The sequence below is a fragment of the Lutra lutra genome, chromosome 7 (assembly GCF_902655055.1).
Source record: "Lutra lutra chromosome 7, mLutLut1.2, whole genome shotgun sequence".
Classification (NCBI taxonomy): Eukaryota; Metazoa; Chordata; class Mammalia; order Carnivora; family Mustelidae; genus Lutra; species Lutra lutra.
Genome location: NC_062284.1, coordinates 117,063,729 through 117,087,920, shown reverse-complemented (window position 1 = coordinate 117,087,920; position 24,192 = coordinate 117,063,729). Strand labels below are relative to the sequence as shown.

The window sequence follows — 24,192 nt, the reverse complement described above, 5'->3', positions numbered from 1 at the left end:
TGGCTCAGTCAGTTAAGTGTCTGACTCTTGGTCTCAGCTCAGGTAATGATCTCAGGGCTATGAGATGGAGCCCCATGTTCGGCTCCAGGTTCAATGCAGACTCCACTCAAGGATTCTCTCTCCCCCCGCCCCTCTTCTGCTCCTGCACATGCTCTCCCTCTTTCTCAAATAAATAAAATTTAAAAAGATTTCAGTTGTGAGAGAACTAGACATTCCAGAAAGAGAATTCATAATCACCAATTATCTTACAAACATCACTAAGCCCCTATCACATGTAATTAAGATCAGTTAGTCACTACTTCACAGGACTCCTAATTTAACCCACAAGATCCAGAAGTTTCAAAAATGACTCAGCATCATGACCTATTACGTTTCCTGGATTTTGACAGATACAATGCTTTTCCAGTCATTTATTTCGCCAAAGACAACATGCCGATGGCCAACAGACACATGAAAAGATGCTCAACATCACTCATCATCACAGAAATGCATATCAAAACTGCCATGAGATACCAGCTGTCAGAATGGCTAAAATCAAACACACAAGAAACAACAAGTGTTGACAAGGATGAGGTGAAAGAGGAACCCTTGTGCTCTGCTGGTGGGAATGCAAGCTGGTGCAGCCACTGTGGAAAACAGTATGGAGGTTCCTCAAAAAATTAAAAATAGAACTACCCTACAATCCAGTAATTCCACTACTGGATATTTACCCAAAGAATACCGAACACTACTTTGAAAAGATATATGCACCTCTATGTTTACTGAAGCATTATTTACAAGAGCCAAATTATGGAAGCAGCCCAAGTGTCCACTGACACATGAATGGCTGAAGATAGAAGATACACACACACACACACACACACACACACACACACACTTGGGATATTACTCAGTCATAAAAAAGAATGAAATCTTGGGGACCTGGGGGGCTCAGTTGGGTAAGCCTCCAACTGTTGATTTTGGCTCAGGTCATGATCTGGGGGTCCAGAGATCAAGCCCTAAGTCTAGCTCTGTGCTTAGATCAGAGTCTGCTTAAGACTCTCTCTCCTTCCCCCTCTGGCTCTCCCCCACAACTCATGCTCTCTCTCTCTAAATAAATAAATCTGAAAAAAAAAAAAAAAAAAAAAAAAAAGAACCCTTGCTACTTGCCACAACATGGATGGATCTAGAGAGTATAATAATAAGTGAAATCATTAAAAAAAAAAAAAAAGGGGTGCCTGGGTGACTCAGTGGGTTAAAGCCTCTGCCTTCGGCTCAGGTCATGATCTCAGGGTCCTGGGATCGAGCCCCGCACAGGCTCTCTGCTCAGCGGGGAGCCTGCTTCCCCCCCGACCCCCCGCCTGCCTCTCTGCCTACTTGTGATCTCTTGTCAAAAAAAAAAAAAGTGAAATCAGTCAGAGAAAGACAAATAATATAAAATTTCACTCATATGTGGAATTTAAGAAACAGAACAAAGGAACAAAGAAAAGAGAGACAAACCAAAAACAGACTTTTTTTTTTTTTTTAAAGATTTTATTTAATTGACAGAGAGAGATCACAAGTAGGCAGAGCAGCAGGTAGAGAGAGAGAGGAGGAAGCAGACTTCCGGCTGAGCAGAGAGCCCAATGTGGGGCTTGATCCCAGGACCCTGAGACCATGACCTGGGCTGAAGGCAGAGACTTAACCCACTAAGCCACCGAGGCACCCCAAAAACAGACTCTTAACTACAAAGAACAAACTGAAGGGATGGGTGAAACGGGTGAAGGTGATGAATACACTGACTGTGAGCTGCACTGGGTTACGTAGAGTCGCTGATTCACTATACTGCACACTGAGACTAATATAACGCTGCATGTTAACTACACCGGAATAAAAAACATACACAGGAACAAAAGAAGAAACTTTTCCAGTCTTTTTCGTAATACAAGAACCTCATACAAAAGACTATGTAATGAGAAATATAACTATAAACAAAAATAGAAATTAGAGCCAAGGATAAATCAAAATGATAGTATTTCTTATATTTATCAAAGATAAAGTAATTTAAAATGTGAAAACTCAGTTTTATTTACTTTTTTTTTTAAAGTTTTATTTATTTATTTGAGAAAGAAAGAGAGAGTGAGTGAGAGTGTGTGGGGAGGGCCAGAGGGAAAGAGAAAGCGTGCTCGAGCACGCTCCTTGCTCAGTGGGCTGGATTTCACGAATCATGAGATCAGACTTGAGCCAAAATCAAGACTTGGACAGTTAACTGACTGAGCCACCCAGGCACCCTAAAGTTCAATTTTAAAGAACTAAAATTTGGGGGATGGCTGTGTGGCTCAGTCAGTTAAGCGTCTACCCTCAGCTCAGGTCATGATCCCAAGGTCTTAGGCCTGAGCCCCACATTGGGTTCCTTGCTCAGTGGGGAGCCTGCTTCTCCTCCTGCTTGTGTGCTCTCTTGCACTCTTTCTCTCTCTGACAAATAGATAAATAAAATCTTAAAAAAATTAAGAACTAAAATTTTTACAACCTATCAAAATAATGATGTTAAGTTTATATGCAAATCAATATAAAGGAACTTCTGGGACCTAAGTTTTCAGATCTTAAAGACATCTAGTGATTACCTTATACAGAAAAAGTAAGGAATACTTAATTGCATTTTTAAAAAAATATAAATAAAAGCCAAAGGTTAAATAATCTTGGCAGCATCCTCCATTGTCTTTCCCTAGAGCTGATTCCCATTCAGTTCACCCCTAATGCGCCACAGCGCCTTCCCTGCTCTTTGTAACTTAAGAGGGACCTTTAGGGATAACCATGTCATATGAAGCTGCCTCTAGGTAGCTGACTTTAAAGGTAGCAGTACAGTTCCTGCTTTTGAATGATCTCATTGATTTAATTCAATGCACTCATTCTTGATTTCATTTTCTTTTTTGTTCTGTATTATTTTTTTAAAGATTTATTTATTTGACAGAGAGAGAGAGACAAATATCACAAGTAGGCAGAGCAGCAGGCAGAGAGAAAGGAGGAAGAAGGCTCCCCGCCAGGCAGAGAGCCCAATGCGGGGTTTGATTCCAGAACCCTGAGATCATGACCTGAGCCGAAGGCAGAGGTTTAACCCACTGAGCCACCCAGGTGCCCCTGCCCTGTATCATTTTTTTTTTTTTTTAAGTTTTATGGGGATGTAACTGACATGCAAGAAATCGCACACATTTAAAATGTCCAATTTGAAGTTTAACATATCTATACACCTAAGAAACCATCACCACAACCAAGTTTCTGGTGCCCCGTATAAACCTAATCTCTCACTACTCCTTGCCTTCCTCATCCCCAGGCAACCACTGGTCAATCTGTTTTCTGTCTCTATAGGTTAGCTTGAATCTTCTAGACCTTTATGTAATAGAAACATCCACTACGTAGTATTTTGTGTCTGGCTTCTTTCACTCAGCTTAATTATTTTTAGATCCATCCATGTTATTGAACATACCAATAGTTCATTTCTTTTTATATTTGATCATTTACAATAACCCTCTTTTGAAAATTCTAAATTCTAAAAAAAAAAGGACTTTAAATAATTGTTTCAAAAGTGGTATCATGTATATAAAGATCTTCGGTTATTGTTTACAAAAATGATATCTTAAGTACATTTCTTGATATTCTTTTTTGAAACTGCCCCCCACCCAAAACCAGAAATGACTTCATGTCGATATATGTATTACATGGCATTTTGGCATGTGAATGATCCTGATATGCTAAAGCTAACATAACTGAAAAAATTTTACTCACGTTGGACGTTGTTTTAGGCTTCATGACACTATTATACACTAAACACAAATCTATAAAAGTCACCATTAACTGGATTAACATCTTTATCACATAAAAACCCACTAAAAGCAACCACATCTGTATTAAATAGAAACTTTTTCTTATGATATAGGTTAAATTGTGCAGTTGACTCTGGCTCGGGGTGCTGACCCCTTCCACAGTTGAAAATCCACATGTAACTTTTGACTCCTCAAAAAACTCAACTACTAGGGCGCCTGGGTGGCTCAGTGGGTTAAGCCGCTGCCTTTGGCTCAGGTCATGATCTCAGGGTCCTGGGATCGAGTCCCACATCGGGCTCTCTGCTCAGCAAGAAGCCTGCTTCCCTCTCTCTCTCTCTCTCTCTGCCTGCCTCTCCGTCTGCTTGTGATCTCTCTCTGTCAAATAAATAAATAAAATCTTTAAAAAAAAAACAACTCAACTACTAATAGCCTACTGGTGACTAGATGCCTTACTGCTAACATGAACAATTTACACGTATTTTGTATAATGTATTATGTACCTTTTTTTTTTTAAGTAGTCTCCATCCACAACATGGGCCTTGAACTCGCAACTCTGAAACTAAGAGTTGCATGCTCTACGACCAGCCAAGTGCCCCTTATATACTTATTTTTACAATAAAGCTAGAGAAAAGAAAATGTTACTATGAAAACCATACAGAGAATACATTTACAGTAGTCTACTGTAAAAAAAAAAAATCCATGTGTAAGTGGACCCATGTAGTTCAAACTCATGCTGTTCAAGAGGCAACTCTGCATAGTTGTTATAAATAAATCTATAAGGGAAACGGATACTGTCTTTTTTTTTTTTTAAGATTTTATTTATTTATTTATTTAACAGAGAGAGAGAGAGAGAGAGAGAGACAGCAAGAGAGGGAACACAAGCAGGGGGAGTGGGAGAAGGAGAAGCAGGCTTCTCACAGAGCAGGGAGCCTGATGCGGGGCTCAATCCCAGAACCCTGGGATCATGACCTGAGCTGAAGGCAGAAGCTTAACAACTGAGCCACCCAGGTGCCCTAAGGAAACTGATACTGTCTTTTAAGATAGGAAATCTTGGGGCTCCTGAGTGGCTCAGTTGTTAAGCGTCCGCCTTTAGCTCAAGTCATGATCCCAGGGTCCTGGGATCGAGCCTCACATCAGGCTCTCTGTTAAGCAGGAAGCCTCTTTCTCCCTCTCCCACTCCCCCTGCTTATATTCCCTTTCTCACTGTCTCTTTCTGTCAAATAAGTAAAATTTCAATTAAAAAAAAAAAGAAATAGCAAATCTATCAAGATTGAAACCATACCATATACACACATTACTGGTAAGTTTCTTCACCTTTAAAGTACCAATCCTTTACATTATAGTTGCAAATGGAGTGCAAAATGAGAAAATGAGAAAAAAGAGAGGGAAGGGGAGAAACATTACCTGTTTCCCTAATTTTCTAACTGTAAACCAGTGTTCTTTGTAATTGCATATAAATGATCTTTCATTTCTAGAAAAAGAAAAAGATACATACACAAGTTGAAATAGTAGAGTTCATATTCATTTACTTTATCTACTGGCAAGTATTATAAAAAACATTAGGATTATGCTCACAGTTAGGGATCACTGGTTTTTAAGAAATTACAAAACCGTAAAAATCTCTCTACAGATTAGTGGTGCCAGGCACACACATTGGCCTCGCACAGCATTTAAGATCAGCTCCAACACTGAGGTGTGGGGAAGGCTCAGTGGGCAGATGTTCACGACATCCCCAAAAAATGTAATGGGAAACCGAGGGAATGAAACAGGGATCATCAAAACAAAAGCATTCAGAATAAACATTTCTTCTTTAAGAAATTTTAACTTTAAAAATCAAATTTAGGAAAAGCAAAATAAAATCTTACATGGGATCGATCCTGAGCCTCTGATACTCCGGACTATTGAAGAGAATTAGTTCTAAACCCCAAACTTTCAAGGCATTGCTTATAACCTGTTAAAAAAAAATAGCAACTTTCCGTAAGCTAAACCATCAATTACAAATTTAAGTAGTGTAGGCATGTTAGGGTATAAACAACTATATTTTATATATAATTTTCCCCAGAAGGTTATGGTTTTTTAAAAAGTGTGTGTATAGCTGCATCACTGAATCCACAGAAGAACAAACATAGCATTAAAAGAGTGCTATTTACACTAGGTTTCTGGAACGTTCCAGAGAAGCACACAATTCCTAGATAGAAGTGCCTCAAAAATCCAGATGTACATTCTATCCAGTGGATACTATTCTTTCTTAAAACTAGTCCAATATACACATGCAATAATTTGGGGGCTACGGGTCCTGTTTTAGAAAAGTTATATTCAACTCACTGTCTAGAGGTTTCAGTAGTGATAAAAATTCTATTAAAAAGAATTTTTTCTGGGAATTTCAACGGAAGCTTTCAGAATTTAAGCTTCTGTTATCATGGGTTTGTAATTCGTAGGGGGAAAAAACCCCAAAAAACATACCTGATTACTTCAAACTGAGAAAACAAAAAGCTTTCTGAGAATTCACCCTCTGCCCTCCAAGGCAGCCAACGGAGCGGGAAGTGAAGCACATACCTGCGTCGACACACAGTGAACGCAGTGCAGTGGGCACACGTGAGCAGGCACCAAGAGCAGCCCTGCACGCACAGGCAACGGCAGGTGCTGGGCCTGCCCCGGCCTCCTCCAGTTCTGCAGCAGCCACGAAGGGCTGCAGGCCACCATGGAGCGCTGGGCGGATAGGCCGCTGTCCAGCAGGACAGCACAGGGGAGTGCGACAGAGATATGTGTATAAATGGACTCCTCATGAGAGCTTCTGAAAGAACTCTGGACACACCTCTCAACCTCTCAGGGGTCAGAAACAGAATGAAAGACCCAAAGAGAAGATGAAAGATCTCACCAGGACATGTACAATCACCCACAGAATCAAGGGGAGACTTAAGTTGCAAAAAAGAAAACCAGCAGAAGCCATAGACCATAATAAAGGAATCCAATCCTGGTAGGTGGATTTAAATGGAAGGCAGTGAGGTGTTGCGTCTTCTCAAATTTACACAAGTAGGAAGCATGAAATACTGCAACTTATTGGAATTATAGTTATCAGCATCCAGATGTAAATTAAATAGTCTCCTTTCAAAAAGCCCTACTCTAAAAATGAAGGTTCTGGGGCACTTGGGTAGCTCAGTCGGTTAAGCGTCTGACTCTTGATTTCAACTCAGGTCTTGATCTCAGGGTTGTGAGTTCAAGCCTTACACTGGGATCCAGGCTGGGCATGGAGCCTACTTAAAAAAATAAAAAGTTGGGGCGCCTGGGTGGCTCAGTAGGTTAAGCCGCTGCCTTCGGCTCAGGTCATGATCCCAGGTCCTGGGTTCGAGCCCCACATCGGGCTTTCTGCTGAGCAGGGAGCCTGCTTCCTCCTCTCTCTGCCTGCCTCTCTGCTTACTTGTGATTTCTCTCTGTCAAATAAATAAATAAAATCTTAAAAAAAATAAAAATAAATAAAAAATAAAAAGTAATAAAATAAAATAAAATAAAGTGAAGCGTCTACGATCCTAATTTTCATGTTTATCTCTATAAAAATCTAGTACTCTAGAGTATAATCTTACACTTTTTTCCAATTTTTTTTTCTTGTGCTCTATAGCTCATTTTTACTTTTTATTTATTTTTTTAAAAAGATTTTATTTGTTTGACAGACAGAGATCACAAGTGGGGGGGGGGGCAAAATGCTGAGCAGAGAGCCCAATGCCAGGCTTGATCCCAGGACCCTGAGATCATGTCCTGAGCTGAATGAAGGCAGAGGCTTAACCCACTGAGCCACCCAGGTGTCCCTCATTTTTTTTTTTTTTAATAATCATATACTCTTAGACACCATCTACTGGAGGAATTTCTGAAGGTCATATCATTACACTGACCATGAAAGGCTGTGAAAAGATATTCACATCAACCCTATCCTTAGCTTGAACAGTCCCTGGGACATAAACAACCCTTAGAACACGCTTTGACTACTTACTTGAATAGAGAAAAAACCACTGTCATCCATATTTCCAGAAGGCTGCTGTTTAATTTGGATAGGTAGTTGAGGCGGAGGTTGAGGGTGGGGAGAGAAGGATAAAAACTGTCATTAGTGTGCATATTTAAAATAACATCTTGTACGTTCCCATTTACACAGTCAAGAGCACAATTATAATTAACAAGTCAGAGCCCCATAGTAAGAATGGCGCATCCTTTTCTAAACAGTACCCACATTAAAAAACAAAAAACTAAAAAACAAAAACATGATTTAGTGGGTTTAAAATCAGTACCTGTAAAAATGTGCGATAGTCTTCACTAGTAACACCTCCTTCTGCCATTCTCATCCTCTCTTCTTCATCTAGCTGATGTGCAATTGAAGATAATTCCACAGGGCTAAAATATTCTCCTTGCAATAGATTATTCAAGCAATGTTGAGCACAAAGTGAGCCTTCTTGCTAATATTTCCAAAAGAAAAAATTCAAATGTGACTGGTTTAACAGATTTGTACAGTAGCTTCCTCTAAAGAGGAATTTAATCATTAACTTAATGCAGCCAAATAGAACCCTCTGGCTTTAGATAAGTATGATTAACATAAATGCAGGAGTTTTCACTTGCTAACACTTATTTCATTATTTTACCACTAATAAAACTATAATTATTTAGCTATATGAACAAAAACTTGAGAATGATTTTTTTTAAGATTTTTTTTTTTAAATTTATTTGATTCAGATCATAAGCAGACAGAGAAGCAGGCAGAGAGAGAGAGAGAGAGAGGGGAGAGCAGGCTCCCTGCTGAGCAGAGAGCCCTATGTGGGGGATCAATCCCAGGAGATCATGACCTGAACAGAACGCAGAGGCTTAACCCACTGAGCCACCCAGGTGCCCCTTAAGAATGATTTATATTAAACAAATATCACTCTCTATCAGATATGTCCAATTTCATACTTTACTAGAAACTACTCTATAAAAAACATTAGCACCTCTCATTTTCAGTACCTAAAATACATACATCTTCGGAGGCTCCAACGCAAATTAAAAATGCTGAAAGGGAATTTTAATCCCTAGAACATTTATATTCTTTTATCAAGACATTTTACCCAATCTAAATGCTTATTCAAGGAGGGGTGCCTGGGTGGTTCAGTCATTAAGCATCTGCCTTCGGCTCAGGTCATGATCCAGCATCTGACTCCCTGCTTAGCTAGAAGCCAGCTTCTCCCTCTCCCACTCCCCCAGCTTGTGTTCCCTCTCTCGCTAGTCTCTGTCTGTCAAATAAATAAATAAAATCTTTTAAAAAAATGCTTATTCAAGGAATTTGAAATCAGTGAACAAAAGAATTTCAAGAACTGATATAGGTAAGAAAGATCCCATTTGATGTTAATGAAGACTGTAGCTAAGAGAGCCAAGGTTCTCTTTGGGGAACTCTGCACAAAACGTGTATATAGTACAGTACAATGGGCAAAACTTCCAAAAACCACCCCTGGAGCTCATTTCCAGACAAGCCAGCAAGGAGAGCTGCATCCACGAAACCACAGGATCTTCGAGATTACCACCTTCCTATGGTGCGGGGTGGAGGGAGTAACTTCCCGTGGGCCCAGGGTCTTCGGGTGCTGGGGGGCCGGCTCTCACACCGCTGGCTCCCCAAATCTAAATCCAAGCCGCCTGGCACTGTGCGGTCTGCCTATCACCCTGCTCCCCACAACAAGGCCACTCTCCCACACTTGCCTTGTAAGAAGGGAGACAGGCTGGTGAGTGAGATCCCTTCCTGTGAACACAGATCCCTCTGCGGGATGATGGAAGAAGATGATAACACTTTTCTTTTCCTGCTAACCCTGCCCTCTAGTTCTTTTTCCCCAGTAAAGTCTTCCCCAGCCTGTCTTACCTTGTACAATTTGTTCTGAGCTACATTACTCAAGAGATGGTGACCCCAGAGAGCAACACCTTGCAAGATACGTATTTTTCCTAATGAACTAATTTTCTAGGAACAAGATTCAGCTTCTGAAAATGATACAGGGTATATGTATACAACGGAACAGGATGGGAGCATTGAGACCATCTGAGTGTGAGACAGGGGACTGACATAAACTCATCTTCAAATTCTAGCACAGAATAGGTACTTCACCTGAAGGTAAAGACACAATCTTTCCCTCAAGTCACAGCTACATAGTGAGGGAGAACTTATCTTGACCTTGTTTCCCTCCTACCGTATTCCTATTGCCAAAAAGCAACTCCTTCTGAAAAATAAAATGTGAATTGAAGGGATACACAGACATCCTACTAATAATATTCTACTGTACTGAAAGATGGGCAAGACAAAGAAGTATTCACAAGATAGCCGAACGGCTAAAAAACACAAAAAGATGTTCCACTTCATTAACCATCAGGGAATGACATAGTAAAACCACAACGTTACTACTACAGACTCTCCAAAATGCCTAAAATGTTGGAGATTAGAAACATTAAAACTACTGTATACCGCTGGTGGACATTAAATTGCACATCCACTCGGGCAAACTATTTGGAATATCTACTAAAGCTTAACATATACCAACCCTATGATCTAGCAATTCCACAACTACGTGCATAATGCCAACATTAGAAATGTAAACATACATTTATCAAAAGACATTTATAAAAGAGCCACTATTCGTAACGTTCCCAACCCAAACCACCCAGATGCCATCACAGTAGAAGAGGTTAATTGTGTTATATTCACAAGGGAATACTGTATGACAATGACAATGAATTAACTACAGCCACCTGCAACAGTATGGATCAATCAATGTTAAAGAAGACAGATTCAAGGGGCACCTGGGTAGCTCAGTTGGTTAAGCATCCAACTTTTTTTTTTTTAAGATTTTATTTATTTGACAGATAGAGATCACAAGTAGGCAGAGAGAGAGAGAGGAGGAAACAGGCTCTCCGCAGAGCAGAGAGCCCGATGTGGGGCTCGATCCCTGGACCCTAAGACCATGACCTGAGCTGAAGGCAGAGGCTTAACCCACTGAGCCACCCAGGCGCCCCAGCATCCGACTTTTAACTTCAGCTCAGGTCATGATCTCAGGGTCATGGGATTGAGCCCTACATCGGGCTCCGCTCTCAGCACAGTGCGCTTGAGATTCTCTCTCCTACTCCCTCTGCCCCTCCCCGTGCTCAAACTTTCTCTCTAAATAAAATCTTAAAAAAAAAAAAAGAAGAAGAAGACAGACTCAAAAGAACACACACTATATGATTCTATTTACAAAGCTCAAAAACAGGCAAAACTCATCTATGACATTAGAATTCAGCATAGCAATTAACCTTGCAGGGGTAAAGGTGGGGCAGAGGGAGAGTATCTGGAAGATGGCCTAAGGGGAGCTTATAGAATGCAGATAAATGTTCTGTTACCCAATCTAAGAATTATTTACATTTATGTGTTCACTTGGTGAGACCTCACTGAGCTGTACACTGATGATCTGTGTGCCCCTAACCTGTTTTTGTTACACTTAAAAAAATTCAAGTAACAACAAAAAGACCTCTGCTAAGATACAGCTATTTTCACATATCGAGAGCTCCCTACTACGGTGACCAGACACTGGATTTTCTGGGAACAGTTCTAATGCAAATTTTCTGTCCAGCTGACAGGCTACATGCCTCAGCTTGGTACTCTCAAACCACAGTCATCACATTGAATACATACATTGAAATTGTGAATCCAACTATTAGTTTAAAAATTCTCTCTATAAAAAACTAAAGAAAGTCTCTATTAAAAAGCCTTGAAATAAAAAAAAGTAAGCATTTAATATCAAACCTTGTCTAAGTAAAACTGTACTGCTGTAGGAAACATCAAGTTCTGTACTTCTAATATGATTTAATGGAAGCAAAGAACTGTTCTGTACAAATTTAAAATCATTTTTTAAAGTCACAAGATGAATCAAATTCTGTATAAGCCAAAAAAATTTACACAATGGCCCCACCTAAGATTATGCATCCCTGCGCCCAACTTATCCCCACCCACCTCTTTCTCATGGAACTTCAACCAAAGTTAGATAGAAATTTATCTGTGCCATAGTCAAAATTCAGTAGTACTGAAATTCCATGATTTCAGGCCCAGACTTATTGTGCTGGGATCAGAGGATAAACAAATTAAGATATTTTATTTTACTTTTAAAATTTTATTTATTTATTTTATGGGGCGCCTTGGTGGCTCAGTGGGTTAAGCCTCTGCCTTCAGCTCAGGTCATGATCTCAGGGTCCTGGGATTGAGCCCCGCATCGGGCTCTCTGCTCAGCAGGGAGCCTGCTTCCTCCCCCTCTCTCTGCCTGCCTCTCTGCCTACTTGTGATCTCTATCTGTCAAATAAATAAATAAAATCTTAAAAAAAAAAGACTTTATTTATTTATTTGAGAGAGAGAGAGAGAAAGCACAGGGAGAGGAAGAGGGAAAAGAAGACTCCCCACTGAACAAGGAGACCCATGCAGGGCTCAATCCCAGGACCCTGAGATCAGGACCTGAGCTGAAGGCAGATGCTTAACCCACTGAGCCCACTAGATGTCCCTTTCAAGGTGTTTTATAAAACTATAATGAGGCGCCTGGGTGGCTCAGTGGGTTAAAGCCTCTGCCTTCGGCTCAGGTCCTAATCCCAGGGTCCTGGGATTGAGCCCCACATCGGGCTCTCTGCTCAGCAGGAAGCCTGCTTCCCCCTCTCTGTTTGCCTCTCTGCCTACTTGTGATCTTTGTCAAATAAATAAATAAAATCTTCAAAAAAAAAAAAAAACCCCAAAACCATAAATAGTAACTGGAACCACATCACTCCCTTACTGTCCCCAAAGTCTTCAGGACCAACCTGCCACTAGTTCAAATTCCCAGAGATACTACTGTTTACAACAGATTACAATAGAAACCAGGCATAAACCTAAGAGTGTGTGCTCAGAAATGGCCTAACCTAGAGGGCCACACCATCAACCTAGCAGATCTTCATCCCATCTCAGGGATGATAAGGTCTCACTCCCTATTATGAGGTTCAGCAAACACATGCATCTGAATAACAACAACAGCCAGTATGTCTATACTGCTGGCTAGGAAGCCTTCCAAGGGCTTATAACCAAGGTGGACACTTTACTATCCTCGCACCACAGAGGAGGAAACTGGGGCAGAGAGACATAACAAATGACTTGCCCAAGATCGTATGGGTAGTAAATGGCAGAGGTGGGATTCAAATGCAGGCAGAAGTTTCATGTCTATGATTTTATTACTTCCTCAAACCACTCATTTGGAATTTGGTTATTCCCGAACCCAAACTATCCTAAATACAATTATGAACCAACAAGCACCGAAGGGCAAAATGAATATCATAGTCAAAGCTCAGCCTCTTTTAAGTATTTTCAAATACAATCCCCAAAACTTTGATTATCATTCTCAGTTTTCATTACATTAAAAGTACCAATTGAGATGGCACAGTGACTGCACCAAGAGCAGGCAGCAACAGAAGTAGTAACAAAAATGACAGCAGACACCAGAACCAAAACACCCAGTGGTTAGTGGCCATTTAGAATTAGGATTTAAGCTAGGGGTTGGCAAACTCTAGCCTATAGATAAATACAACCTGCTCCAGTAGCTAAGAATGGTTTTTACGATTTTATTTAAAAAAATTTTTTAAAGATGTTTTTACTTATTTTAGAGAGAGGGAGCGTGCATCTAAGGAGGGAGGAGGATGAGGGAGAGGGAGAAAGAATCTGAAGCAGACTCTGTGCTCAGTACGGAGCCCCACACGGTCCTGGACCACATAACCCCTGAGATCATGACCTGAGCTAAGACCAAGAACCAGCTATGCAAATGACCAAGCTACCCAGGTGCGCCAGGTTTTATGATCTTAGATGGCTGGGTAACACACCCATACACACATCAAACAAGGATATGTGAGATACCATAGATAGCCTAGAAAGCCTAAAATATCTAAAAAGAAATTATTTACTTTAGATAAATAGCACCACGCACATCTTAAAAGCTCAAGAAATTCTCGATTCAGTCAAATATTTATTGAGCAATTACTATGTGCCAGGCACTGTCTTAGGCACTGGGAACAAATCACCAAGCAACTGTTAAGCTTAGATTCTATCTTTATAAAGGACACTCAAAATGGTAACTCTGAAAATGGGGAAACCAACATCCCAGAGAAAGCAATTGCAAGGCCTGTTGTAGGCAGGTGTATCTACATACATAGCTTCATTAGAGTCAAAGCTGGTTCTCTGACTCTAGCAAAGGTTAAATGTGTGTGGCATAGGGGAAGGGAGTGTGCTAGAAAATGGCATATTAAGCTAAAACATTCCCAGAAAGGGCTGTGTACAAGATTAACAATGGGCCCTATGGTTACAGGTGCTTTCCATTCTTGAAATATGCCCCCCAAACCTTACCAGCCTCATCTATTAAGTACATTTAAGTTGATGACCAAGATAAATTGTACGTTTTAAGTATCTTTAAGCCTACACAGATGCTTATTGTGACTTTTTTTTTTTTAAGATTTTATTTATTTATTTGTCAAAAAGGGATTGCACAAGCAGGAGGAGTGGCAGGCAGAATGAGAAGCAGGATCCCGGCTGAACAAGGAGCCTGATGCAGGACTGGATCCCAGGACCCAAGGATCATGACTCCAGCCAAAGGCAGAGGCTCAACAGACTGAGCCACCCAGGCATCCCTGGATAGTGAGTTCTTTCAGGAAAGGACACCTTTATGAGGGTAGTACCCAGCTTCTTCTGATCTGTTGGTTCAGTTGTTACCTTCACTGAAATCTATCCAAATAGCGCCCCATACCCACCAATCAGTATTTGTAAAAACATATTATATGAATCTCAAGAGGTTGTGTGGAAATGTTTAAAGTCTTCCATTTGAAACATCTGGTCCTACACTAAACTTCTGAAAATCAATAATAAAAATATGTATATGTAGGGTTCTCATCACCCAATCTCCTTAAGCAACTAAATTTCTCTTGTGCAAGATTCATAAATCATGTCAATTAAGTCAAAAGATTAGTGATAACTATAACTATACCACTGAGCCCTTACCCACACATAAAAACTGCTCTACTCCAGTGTTAAAATGTGCTAAAATGTTTTCTACAAAGAAAAGCATTCTACTTAACCACTCGTTTAGATTTATTCTGTGCTTCTTTCATCTTTGATGGCTCTGAATTGTGTGACTTTTTATTTTTTTTTTTAAAGATTTTATTTATTTATTTGACAGAGAGAAATCACAAGTAGGCAGAGAGGCAGGCAGAGAGAGAGAGGAGGAAGCAGGCTTCCCGCTGAGCAGAAAGCCCGATGTGGGGCTCGAACCCAGGACCTGGGATCATGACCTGAGCCGAAGGCAGCGGCTTAACCCACTGAGCCACCCAGGCGCCCCTTGTGTGACTTTTTAAATGGATAAATTAAAGTTTACAAGTACTTAACAAAACTCCTTTGCTCTTACTACATAATAACCTCACTAGCAACCCTTTCCAAACATTAAACTATTATGAAACAACATATCATGTGCCAAAGTTGTCCTGAGGAAGGTTTCACTCACACCCAAATAGCTTGTTTACTGTATGAGATGTGAGATGGACTCCACATGCCACAAACAGCATCTTCAAGTGCGTGGTCATCCAAGAATAAAACGAAAACACTAGGCGGACCACAACACAATTATTCCAGTCCACTCCTAATACCTAATAAGAGAGCTGGCCTCCTGATTCGGAAAGATGCAACTACCAAAAGAAACGAAACCTAAACATCCCGTAACAAAAACTCTTGTAACGACTTCCCTATTTAGGGGCGCGGAGGATTTCCTACCTCACTTCCCTAAGTGTCAGCCCCTACAGGGGACAAGCCAAGGACCCCGCCCTCGGGAGGCTCCTGGACCTAGTGCAGGCGAACAAGAACACAACCCCAGAGATCTAAGTGTATGGGAGGTTCCAACAAAGAATTGAGGAGCCCAGAGAAGGAAAAGTTAATTCTGCCAGGAGCAGGACTGGAGGAGTGGGGTGGAGTTGGCAAGGATCGAGGGACTTGTCGAAGAGGTGAACAGCTAGAAACCTAGGAGAGTGAAGGAGAAGGGACTGGAGAACGAATCCCACGGAAGTGGAGGGGAAGCGCGGAAGCTAACCCATTCGGTGCCACCCCCCTCCCGTGCCCCATGGCGCCCCCGGCCCTGCTTCATTCCCTCGAAGCTCCCCGGCGCTCCCTGCCCGGGACTCCACAGGCACCCGCCTCTGGGGCATAGGGTGCGGTGGGGGCGTCGGTGAAGCTCCCCGCCCTATGAAGCTCCTCCGCCCGGCGAGACTGGGACGGGGGCGACGGGGGCCCTCGCCAGCGCTCCGAGAGGAGGAGGTACCGCGCCCCACCGCAGCCCCCGCACCGCAGACAGCTCCCCACCGAACGCGGACACTCACTTTCTCGTGGAAGATGGACTCCATGTTTATTTGTCTGGAGCCAACGGCCCCCGCACTGAACCACCCCCCTCCAGCCCCGCCCCTCGGCCCCACCCCTCCTCCCACCCCGCCCCGCCCCGCCTCGAGCCGCCCCCGCCCACGTGCCTTGCACAGACCAATCATCCCCGAGGATATGAATCACGTGGAACGAAGAGCAAGTGAACGCCGGGGCGGTAAATGCAAGCGCACGTGACCTTTGTAGCGCGTCCTCCCTTATCCCTCTATCGGGCCGGCTGGGGGTGTTGCAGCGCCACCTACGGTCTGGAGGAATTTCTCTGCTTCCCACCCATTGCTATGGATTTTTAGGCTATTAAGGGGTCTGGGTGAGGAACACTTGGGTTCTATGTTCTTTTATGTTTTCCACTTTGTACTTTCCGCTTGTATCTGCGTTAAATTATTTAATATCTTTCTCCTCCTCCCCCACTGAAAGCCTCATTAAGCAAAAGACATCATTGCATTCCCCAACACTAGCGCTTGTGTAAAAATACAATATTTATAGAGAGCTTACTGTAAGGTAGGCATTCTAACTACTTTGCATATATTAACGAATTTAATACAACAACCTTTGACATAGGTGTTGTTGTGATCCCTGTTTTACACGAGGGCACTGATGCACAGGGAGGTTAAGAAAAGAAGGGACTCCAAGGTCAGCTAGTGAGTTGCCCTTGCTGGGGTCCAAATCCAGACACCTTGTTACTAAGTGTCTGCGTTCTGACCCTGAAAAGGTATCATGAATAGGGGGAACTGAAAGTTCAGTGAAGTGGAGGAAGGGGTTTGATGAAGGTGAAGGAGAAGGAAAATAGTAGATTTTGCACCTTGAAATTAGATTAAGGAAGTTATGTTTTTAAAGACAGTTGGGGAGTTATATAAAATTTTTAACGAAGAGATGCTCAGATTTGCATTTTATAAAGATCACTCTAGCTGCAGAAAAGAGCTGATGCTGTGGAAGGAGTCTTGGGAGAGATGGTGGTGTTTGGGCTAGAGTAATGACCTGCAGTGGAGAGGAAACCATTTTGAGAGGTGATTAGGAAGTGGGGAGACTCAACAGAACTTGGTGAGAGTGGAGAGTGAAGGACACATACGTTAGGGATGATGTCTGGGTTTCTGCCCTAGGCAGCCACTGTGGCAGGAATAGTATTCAGTGAGATGGGAATACTGGAGGAAGGGGCAAGGTTTGGGGGTATACCTATGATCTGTAAGACAAATAATGAGTGGAGGTTATCTATCTTTCTTTCTATATAAATGGTCTGGATTCAGGGGCTTGGTTTTGCTGTAGAACGGGGAGTTATTCACAGGAGTGAATAAAATCATCTAGGGGAAAAGGAAGAGATTGAAAAGAGGATTTAGAGTAGAACCCTGAGGGTAGAGAAGGAATAACCAAGGAGAAGGGAGGAAAAGCAGGAGACTGTGACATTACCAAAGCCCCAAGAAAGGAATGTTTCAAGAATCAGTGTCAGTTGCTGCTAAGGGGTCCAGCAACATAAGGACTTAGAAGAGTCCACTAAATTGTTGCTATGGAGACCACTGGGGACATCAGTGAGTGTAGGCTCAGAGGAACAGAATGGGCAGTGGGAGGTAAGGAAATAGAGAGTACTAGTGAGGACCAGGTGCTCAAGGTTACCTAGTTAACCTTTACTGAATGCTCCTGGGTGCACAGTCCACATTTCCTTATTGGGGGAACAGTATATGCATGTTCTTAAGGAACTGTGGCCTAACTGGGGAAACAAATCAGGGTCTCAAGAAGAGAAAAAATATGCAAAACATTTTTTTCTCATTTATTATTTTTATTTATTTAATTTTAAAAAGATCTTGTTTAACAGAAAGACCGCATGCACAAGCAGGGGGAGCAGCAGACAGAGGAAGCAGGTTCCCCCCCTGAACAAGAAGCGAGATGCTAGATTCAATTCCAGGACCCTGGGATCATGACCCAAGCCAAAGGCAGATGCCTAATTAATGGAGCCACCCAGGTGTCCCTCCTGATTTATTTTTAAAGAAAGTGAGTGTGTACAGAAACACATATCTTTTTGTTGTTGTTGTTGTTGATATACACTACAAATCTGTGGAAGAATATTCAAGAAATCTTGAGGTTATGCATGTGTTTGAGATGGGAAGAGAACTAGGCAATAGGAGACAGGGGTGGGAACGAGACTTTTCACAGTATACAGTTTTATTCTTGATTTTTCAAATATTTAATGTATTAGATTCTCAGAAAAAAAATTGAATTCATTTGCTATGGCTGCTGCACCAAATCATCACAAACTTGGTGGCTAAAAACAGAAATTTATTCTCTCACTGTTCTTGCGGCCACAAGTCTGAAACCAAGGTGTTAGCAGGGTCATGCTCCATGGTGACAGGAAGAATTCTTTCCTCACTTCTTCCAACTTCCAGCGGTGCCTGGCATTAGCTGGCTTGTGGTTGCAGAACTCCAACCTTGGCTTTGGTTTTCATGTGGCCTTTTTCCTTTTGTGTCTCTGTCCTCTCCTAAGTACCAATGATTGGATTTATATCCTACCCTAATCCAGGGTGATTTCATACTGAGATCTTTAATTATACTGTCAAAGACCCTATTAGTGATAATTAGGGACTATCATTTTATTGTAATTTTACTTCTCCTAAATTCAATATTACCTAAAACAAAATGTTTTCTGAGAAGAGGTAGTTGAATACAACAGTAACATGTATGCATACATGGAACCATCACAGGCAAGAAAATGAACAACATATACTCCGAAGTTTCCTTGTGCCCCCTTATAATTCTTTTAAGATTTTTAAAAAATTTATTATTTATTGAGAGTGAGTGAGCACGAGCAGGGTGAGAGGCAGAGGGAGAAGCAGACTCCCCACTGAGCAGGGAGCCCCATGTGGGGCTCAATCCCAAGACTCTGGGATCATGAAGGCCTAAGCTGAAGGTAGCTGATCAACCAACTGAGCCACCCAGGTGTCCTCCCCCTTCTAATTCTTACTTCTAACCCTTTTCTAGACCATGTTCCTCCATGCAACCACTAGTCTGCTTTGTTACTATAGTTTACAGTGTCAACATTATTTATATAAATGGAACCATGAAGTGTGTACTTTCTGTCTGGCCTCTTTCATCCAGTATAATTAATTTGAAATTCATCAATGTCATAGCAATAGATATTCCTTTTTTAATGCTGAGTAATATTCCATTATAAGGATTTAACAGTTCAGCTATTTGATGTACATTTGGGCTAGCTCTAATTTTTGGCTATTACAAATGAAGCTGCTATGAACACTCATGTAAGCCTTTGTGTGAACATACACCTTCCTTTATCTTGGATGAATACCTCAGAGTGGGATGGCTGGGTCATAGGGGAGGTGTTATTTTCACTTGAAACTGCTAAACTGATTCCCAAAGGGGTACAACTCCTGGCAGCTACATTTTACATTCCTGACAGCACTGTGAGGTCCACTTACTCTGCACCCTAGCCAATACCAGGAATAGCATCAGTCTTTTAACTATTCTAATAGGTGTGTGCTGGTATCTCATTGTGGCTTAAATTTGCATTTCCCTAATTACTATTGATACTAGGAATCTTTTCATATGCTTTAGTTACCATCCTATCTTTTTTTGCAAAGTGTCTCTTAAAATCTTTTGCTCGTGAGTACCTGGGTGGCTCAGTTGGTTAACCTTAGGCTTAGGTCATGATCCCTGGGTCCTGGGATCAGGCCTGCCCCACATTGGGAGAGCAGGGAGCCTGCTTCTCTGTCTGCCACTGCCTCTACTTGTGTTCTCTCTCTCAAATAAATAAAATCTATTAAAAAAAATTCTTTTCCTCATTTAAAAAAATTGGACTGGGCGCCCAGTTGGCTCAGTTGGCTGAACACTTGACTCTTAAACTCAGGGTTGAGTTTGAGCCCCATGTTGGGTGTAGAGATTAAGTAAAGGAATAATTTTTAAAAACTGGGTTGTCTTTTTTTTTTTTTGAAGATTTTATTTATTTATTTGACAGATCACAAGTAGGCAGAGAGAGAGAGCCTGATGCGGGGCTCGATCCCAGGACCCCAAGACCATGACCTGAGCCGAAGGCAGAGGCTTTAACCCACTGAGCCACCCAGGTGCCCAAAACTGGGTTGTCTTACTAAGCTATAAGGATTCTTTACATATTCTAGATATAAGTTCTTTGCTATATATTACATTTTGCAAATACTTTCTCCCAGTTTATGGCTGCATTTTCATTTTCATAAGTGTCTTTTGAAGAGCAAAAAATTTTAAAACTAGTTCATGCTTTATGTGTTGCATTTAAGAGATCTTTGCCAAACTGAAGGTCACTAAAATTTTCTGCTAGTATAATCCTTCTAAAGCACACAGCTCGAAAAAAAAAAAATTCTGAAAAATATCTGAGGAAAAAATTGGCTATATGATTTAATAGTACTATGGTTTAAAATGAGGAAAAGAAAATGAAACACTGACTGTAAATTTAATATCAATATCCTCAAATACTCAATAATGATTTATTTTTAAGCTAAGTGTGCCTATTACTTAAAACATGGACTGCTATAGCAAAGAAAGACTCATACTTCAAATTAAATAATGAATGTGTTTTTATTTCTCTCCTAATTTTTAAAATGTGAACATTCTGTAATTCAGTCACAACCTTTACTTCCAGGTGACTTCTTCATTGGGTCTCAATTCCCTGTGTGGAAATTAAAAAGGAAGGAAAGGAAAAAGTATAAATTAAATTTTTATGGGGGGGTAAAAGAGTCAAAGGAGTAAGAATTCAATATTTTATATTCTATTAAATTGACCCATTAAAATTTTTATATAGACTCAACATACTCATGCTAGTCTCTCATGATTTTGGAACTTTTACCATCCCTTCAATTTCATTTTTCCCCATTAAGGAACTGCAATTTCTTAGGCTGTATGAAAGCTATTATCCTCTCAATGAGTTCATCTGAGGTTTTCTAAACCTTTTCTAATTCATTTTCTCTTTCTGGAAATCCTTAACTGTAAACCTCCTTTTCACATCGACTGTGAATGTTGCTCAAGCCTTGGTTCCTCGAGCTTCTTCCCACTTAGCTGCATACCCAGTGGCAGACATGTTCACTCACTCTGCTGCCAAAAGAGCCGTCTCCAGAGACACAGCGTGGTACCAGGAGCTGCCAGCTGCCTTCTGATCACTCAGCCACCACACCTAAAGCTCTCCAGCAGTATTGCTGGGAACATGGCACCAAGCCGCTATTAGTACCATAGATTTCAGCTACATTCTGGCTTAAGTAAGATAATATATGAAAGCTTTATTAAAGGCTTTGGTGAGCTGGTTTATAACATTGTTTCTAGATTACAGTGCATCCTGAATGCCAAAAAAAAAATTTTCAAACATTTGAAATAGCCTGTTCATAAACTGAAGACTTTCTGGCCATCCAAAGGTAATCATACAGTTTTGTAAAAGGATTAAACAGTAACTAATGCTATAAAATAATGTAACGTTAATATTACTTCCGGGGGCGGGGGAGCGACAACTCACCCCTTCTATTTATTTTTGGCATATCTGATATTAAAAAATTATTTCCAAGAGCTCATTAATTGTTAATTTAAAAGATGCGTACAAACTAACCTTTTAAACAACAAACTCTTGTTCCGGAAGGCGGTCAGCGTTTCATCCTTCCTTCTGTCTAGATAACATCCAAATACAAACCCCACAGGCACAAGCATATGTACCCAGTGGTCACGAACAATCTGAATTATATTCATCCTGAGTGCTAGGGGGAAAAAATTATCAGAAATATAACTGCCTTTGTAATATCTTGAAAAACTGCGTCTGAAACAGAAAGATAGCCCTGAATATAGGAGATCGATGTTAAAACATAATAAGCCTCTTCAAATTTGCTTGGGATCAGGATGTAGTACACAACTTAAAATCTACTTGATGACAATTATACAGGTGACAATGATTTGTATAAAAATTGCGCTGCATTAAAAATCAATTTATTAACTTTTTTCCTAGCTCTACTAGTGAACTGATATGGTACAGTGCAGAGAAATGGAGAGTATAAAAAAATTCTACCTGTAAAAGTTGGGTATTTGCACCCTCCTACAATTAATTTAAAGCTTTTACACGTGTGTAAAATATTTTTAGAATGTCTTACGATGCTAAAACAAATATAACTACACTATTATGCCAAAAGCAGACTTCTTTAGTTAAGCTATCATTATTGAAAACTAATTTCTCAATTAGCAGTAATTGTGACTCAGATAAACCCCATTAGCTACAATACTGCTAGTGCACAAAGCTGAAAACTAATTTTTGAAAGGAAATGAAATTTTAAAAAACTTCACTCAATAACATTATGGTAGATTTCAGTATCAATTCGAAGATTTAACAAATAAGGACAGAAGGGAATTTACTTTTAAAGAATGACTACTAGGTACCAGAGCCATCATATCATCTTATGTATAACATGAAAAAACTATTATTATCCCCATTTTATAGACTAGAAAACAGCTTCACCTAAACAGGTATTAAATACAGAGCTGAAATTCAAGCTTAGGTTTGCTCCAAAGCTCTTTTTCTATTAGATCTCAATACCTCTCTAAAAGACCTCTTCTTGAATTAAAATTTATGGTAGGGGCTTTTAAGTTCTAAGAGTTTCTGAAAGGTACAAGAGGAAGAATAGAACTAGAAGTCACCATATGGAAAATAAATTTGCCTTAATTAAAAAAAAAAGTTTCTGCAAAAATTTGTACCTAAAGATGAAATCAAAATACATCTGCCTATGCATGAATCTAAGACGAATTCATCATATACAATGGCTGAGAAGGTGTATGACAACATGGTGAGAGAATACAGGCCTGCCAACAAAAGTGCTCAGCACTCAACTGTGCTAGGGTTAGGGAGACCGGATTCCTGCCTCTCCTAAGACACTGGTTCTCACACTTACACATTCCAAATCTGTATTTCTCAAACTTCGTCACTATCTAAAGACACCGGGTTGGAAAATGGCCATAAAGTTAAAAGTTGCACAATTACCCCATACTCTATTGATAAAGCGTATTACACACAGCAGGAAAATTATGTAAAGTTAACAAGTTATTTAAAATATAGAATTTACAGTTTAGTCATTAGTTTTAGTCTACCTCCTATAGCTGGAATTTTCAAACCTAACTGCACATCAAAAGCGTCTGGGGAGCCTTTATCAAAATAAGGACTTATTTTGGGGTGGGGGAGACTGGGTGGCTCAGTCAGTTAAGCTCTTGGTTTCAGCTCCGGTCGTGATCTCATGTGTTGTGGGATTGGGTCCCGGTTCGGGCTCCCCACTCAGCAGTCAGTCTGTATCAAGATTCTCTCCCTCTGCCACCACACGCCCAACCCCCTGCTGTGATCCAGCGCTCTAGTAAATAAATCTTTAAAACAAACAAAATAGGTACTTTTGGTGCTCCTTCCTTGTGGGTCTGGAAAAATCTAGTTGAAAGAATTTGTTATTTGATTTCATGCAAACAGTTCTTGGGCAAACTTATTTCCTAGAAGATGGTGGCTCTCTCAGCACTATGCCTTAAGTAACATTATTTGCATTTAGATACTGAAGCTCTCTTCGTGAATCTGACCAGGTGCCCGCCAGATTAGCCATTTAACTTGTTTAACAAATTTGAGCCAGTCAAGGATAAGAATAACAAAACACGCCTTAATCAACTAATGTAACTTTGAAAGCACAAAACTGCAAAATACTAGACAGTACTGGTCTCTGTAGAACTCAAGCGATCATGTATTCGGTCACCTGTCCTCATAGGTTCCTCAAATTTCTTAATAGGGGTGTTGTGGGGGTCAAGTCTAACCCTCAGCACAGGTGAGTCAGATACTGTATGTACTTTAACCAATGACAAAAGTGCTTGTTGACTTAGCCTAAGACTGTTCTAAATAAGCCCATGGCCACCTGTGGGTATTAAGCCATTATTATTGTTGGCATTCTTCCAACAGGGCAAGTAGCTACTTTTGTCTGGCTCTACTCTGAGAATCTAAGAGGGGAA

General features: G+C 40.7%; 1 protein-coding gene and 1 pseudogene across 10 annotated transcripts in view; both read right to left on the bottom strand.

Annotated features, from left to right (window-relative positions):
- Nucleotides 1–16,265, bottom strand: part of ATXN3 (ataxin 3) — a 36,172-nt gene extending 19,907 nt beyond the window's left edge. For 3 of the 10 annotated variants that reach the window (XR_007128828.1, XM_047738372.1, XM_047738375.1), the window contains exons 1-5: nucleotides 16,167–16,265; nucleotides 8,057–8,221; nucleotides 7,765–7,809; nucleotides 5,645–5,730; nucleotides 5,184–5,250 (exon numbers count right to left, since the gene is read on the bottom strand). Coding sequence is in view for 6 of the 10 variants with exons in the window: in XM_047738372.1 (XP_047594328.1) it covers nucleotides 5,184–5,250; nucleotides 5,645–5,730; nucleotides 7,765–7,809; nucleotides 8,057–8,221; nucleotides 16,167–16,190 (387 nt within the window). In the remaining 4 variants the exon portion in view is untranslated. Of the gene's footprint in view, nucleotides 1–5,183; nucleotides 5,251–5,644; nucleotides 5,731–7,764; nucleotides 7,810–8,056; nucleotides 8,224–15,303; nucleotides 15,479–15,976; nucleotides 16,141–16,166 lie in introns of those variants that run through there. The other 7 variants (XM_047738377.1, XM_047738378.1, XR_007128827.1 and 4 more) reach the window with 6 other exon arrangements.
- A 6,042-nt stretch (nucleotides 16,266–22,307) lies between these two features.
- Nucleotides 22,308–22,462, bottom strand: LOC125105732 (uncharacterized; annotated as a pseudogene).
- Between the last annotated feature and the right edge of the window lie 1,730 nt (nucleotides 22,463–24,192).